Genomic DNA, 3,569 nt, shown 5'->3' with positions numbered 1-3,569 from the left:
CACACACATACACGCACGCACGCACGCACGCACGCACACACGCACACAGGGCCCAGTGCGGATTGATGGTTATTAACGACTGCTAATGCAGCCGGGACCAACGGCTTAACGTGCCTTCCGAAGCACGGAGGAGCTCGAGATGAAAACATTTTTTTTGTGGTCACCCATCCTATGACCGGCCTTTGCGAAAGTTGCTTAACTTCAACAATCGCAGACCGAGCGCGTGAATCGCTGCGCCACCGAGCTCCTCAATAAAGTGTATTTATCTTATCTTATTCACCGCTGCCTACTCCTTACGGGTTACATGCGTGATGCTATATCCTTCTCTGTTCCAGTCGAAACTACAGCTTCTCTACGTCAGTCCCCAAAAGTCGACAGTGCTCAAACAGAGTGAAATGGTGATGCAGGAATTCGATACTGAACCTATGATGGGCATGCAGGTAATTTATTTATTTAGAAATAGCATAGAATAGAATGTTGGAATATATGTTTAGATATATTTAGTAGAATAATAAACTTCAGCATAATGGAACGTTAAACGCATCTGTCAGTGTCGTTGTCAATCTGACATTGACATTCATAACCTCACTCGTTCTCCTGCTCCTTGCACTGTATGGCCGCCGGTTGTAATTTAAAGTTAAAAATTAAATGAATGAATGAATGAAATATTTTATTTTCAGATATTTATCCATATTTTGTTAGTAATAGAAGATTATATCTAAGTTAGTAAAATTTATATTTTTCATTGGATGTCACATGCATGTACATCCAGTGAGTGAGGATGGGACTGTCATCCTTTGTGAGACCACCTTCAGGAGACTGTTGCTGCTGCCCCGCACTCGCTCCCACAGAGAAGCCACACGCTTGCGTAGAACAGCCTGGAAGCCATCAGTGCTCCAGGAGGCGAACATCCCCGAGGCACTGCAGCGCCAGGGCAGCCCCAACAACCCCCTGAAGGCGTTATTATATTGAACGCGCAGAGCACTGAAGGTCTTTTTAGTGTAATTGCTCCTTAAAAATCCGTATTAATCATAAATATCTCTTTTATTTGGCTCATAACCCATCATAGAAATCATTTATTTTAGATATACATATAAGTAGGTATAGGTACATCATCATCACCATGTCGTCCAAACCGTATCCGGCGATGGCGACTCCTAAACATCCATCCCGGGTCGTTGTTGTGGTGGGCTCTGATGTGGCTGGCGAAACCGAACTTCGACTTGAAGGTCCGGGCACACGGCACACAATAAAGCTGGCCTGACGAATTGAGGTATAGGTCCTATACCTATCCTATACACTACACAGTAGGAGTGAACATAATAATTAAACCTTATTTCTAAAAAGGGACGTCAGCTCCAATCGTTTAACCTTTATTTATTTATTACTGTGTGTATTAATATTAGGTGATTATTATTAATACGCACAGTATTAACCTCTCATCTGCCGAGATACCAGACACAATAGACCTTACATTGCTGCTAACTCCTATAAACACCATCTAATTTAATTTAAGTTATATCTGTCATTTTCTTATCCGCCGAAAAGGAAAGGGACGGGTAGTCGACAAGCATAAAATTTATGGAACACACAGTCAATTTTAAACACAAATCTAAAACAACCGTCTAAAAATTTTACATTGATCAATAACGTGACCGAATTAAGTTGACAACACACGTCAAACGGTTGACATACCTGCGGGGTACCTTTTTGTTTCGCCCGGGTTATTCATTCATTTACTCATTCTTCCTACAATTAAGAGCTGTCAATAATCCGTCCCTTTCCTTTTCGGCGGATATCAAAATGACAGGTATAACTTAAAGTACAATTAAGAGGTGTCTGCAGGAATTGGGGCCAATGTGTGTAGCTGAGCTTATTTTAAAAACAAATGTTCCACACATACACATAAAGTCACGCCTATTTCCCACCGGGGTAAGCAGAGACTATAGAATTCCATTTGCTTCAACCAATTTTTTTGCACCAATTGTTCCAGTTTTACCCGGATCTCTTCACACTGAACCTGTCGTACGGATCAATAGACGCCCGCCGAGCCACGTTCACTATGAAGTTCAAATTGGTAGAAACCGTATTTAATTTGCTGCAAGAATTGAAATTATGTAGCTATTCCTAAAACGTTTGATGAGCACGTAAACAGTGGCAGCCCTAGGGCGGTGCGAGAGACACCGAAATACGGGGGCGCCAAAATCAACCAAGAAAGAAAGAAAGAAACATTTATTACTGAAAACCACCACCATACCATTACCATTTATTTAAGACTGGTTCATCCTGGCCGCAAACTAACTTCATCGGGTTAGATTGCTCATACCGAGCGGCCGTAAACATTTTTTTTTTTATTTTAAGGGGCTGAGGGGTGCCACTGTGAGGTCTAGCACCACCTAAATATCTTGCTAGGGCTGCCACTGCACATGAAAGCAAGGTGTGGGTGAATATCAAAATGTGCCAAGTTTGGTGGCAAACTTACATATTATTTTTTCGTGAAAAATTGGGTTCCGACATGAAAAAGGATCCAAAAGGATCCCGATTTTTCACGAAAAAATAATATGAAAGTTCGCCACCAAACTTGAAATTTGGATATTCACCCGCGGTCACACTTTCGAATAATGTTTTTTATTAAGTTTCGCACATTTGTTAACAGCACGATCATAGATTAATATTAACTGTACCTACAGAAGATTTATTCCGTAAATACACTCACAGAAATTGACATTTATTTTCCCGTCACCGGAAATCCTATATCCTTATCCTTTTCTATGTATCCTTTAGGACGTGTTTGCAAAATTTCATGATGATCGGGCTTCAAAAACAATATAGATAGCGCTGTGAAGATTTCCCTTCGTTTAACCTTCTAATTTCATGGATAACAGACATAATGCATCTTTTATCTTTGTTTTTATGTATAAATGGTGACCCTTTTTATTACACCCAGGCACAATTACATGTTCCACCCATTATTATTCAGATCAAAATAAACAGAAACAATATAGGTAGCAACATAATTCTATACATATTGTGATCCAAATATCAAGCAACAAATTATTTTTATTATGCTTCTGCCATTACATTGTATTTTTGAATAACTAAGTAATTGAAAAATAGGTAATTATCACGTTAAATCTCTCGACAGCGCCATCTATATTATTTTTGGGAATGCAAAATACTGAACTAATTCGTAATAAAGTTTGAAAGAATGGTTTTGAAGCGTGCCGCCAAAACATGAATTGACAACTACAATTTTTGCAAAGGTTTTAACGGCTTTCGCCTAATAGCCTTTTAAGCCTGTCCTTAATTGAACGAGAGAATCACTTCATTTTAGTGTCGGTGTGTCAATTTTTAATCCGCCCCAAATCTATACATATCAAAGACGGACCCATATTATACGTTCAATCAATTTGATTTGCAACCGAATTTAAAAAATCACGATTTTAAAATTGCGATGTAAATCCGATCACATTAAATAGAAGATCAATTGATAGGCCTCGTTAAAAAAAAACCTATATATTTTTCGCTATGATGAATAAACAACAAAGACAGATAATTATCTAACTCTT

At 38.9% G+C, this 3,569-nt stretch overlaps 1 protein-coding gene across 1 annotated transcript in view; it reads left to right on the top strand.

The window, feature by feature from the left end:
- Window positions 1-2,725, top strand: part of LOC126379293 (dynein axonemal intermediate chain 7-like) — a 51,385-nt gene extending 48,660 nt beyond the window's left edge. The window contains exons 22-23 of the mRNA XM_050028000.1: window positions 336-440; window positions 1,994-2,725. Of these exons, the coding sequence (XP_049883957.1) occupies window positions 336-440; window positions 1,994-2,131 (243 nt within the window). The 3' untranslated portion in view covers window positions 2,132-2,725. The remainder of the gene's footprint in view (window positions 1-335; window positions 441-1,993) is intronic.
- Window positions 2,726-3,569: the final 844 nt, after the last annotated feature.

The sequence above is a fragment of the Pectinophora gossypiella genome, chromosome 28 (genome assembly GCF_024362695.1).
Source record: "Pectinophora gossypiella chromosome 28, ilPecGoss1.1, whole genome shotgun sequence".
Lineage (NCBI taxonomy): Eukaryota > Metazoa > Arthropoda > Insecta > Lepidoptera > Gelechiidae > Pectinophora > Pectinophora gossypiella.
Note: the sequence above shows the minus strand (reverse complement) of the source record. Positions and strands in the feature narration are given on the sequence as shown.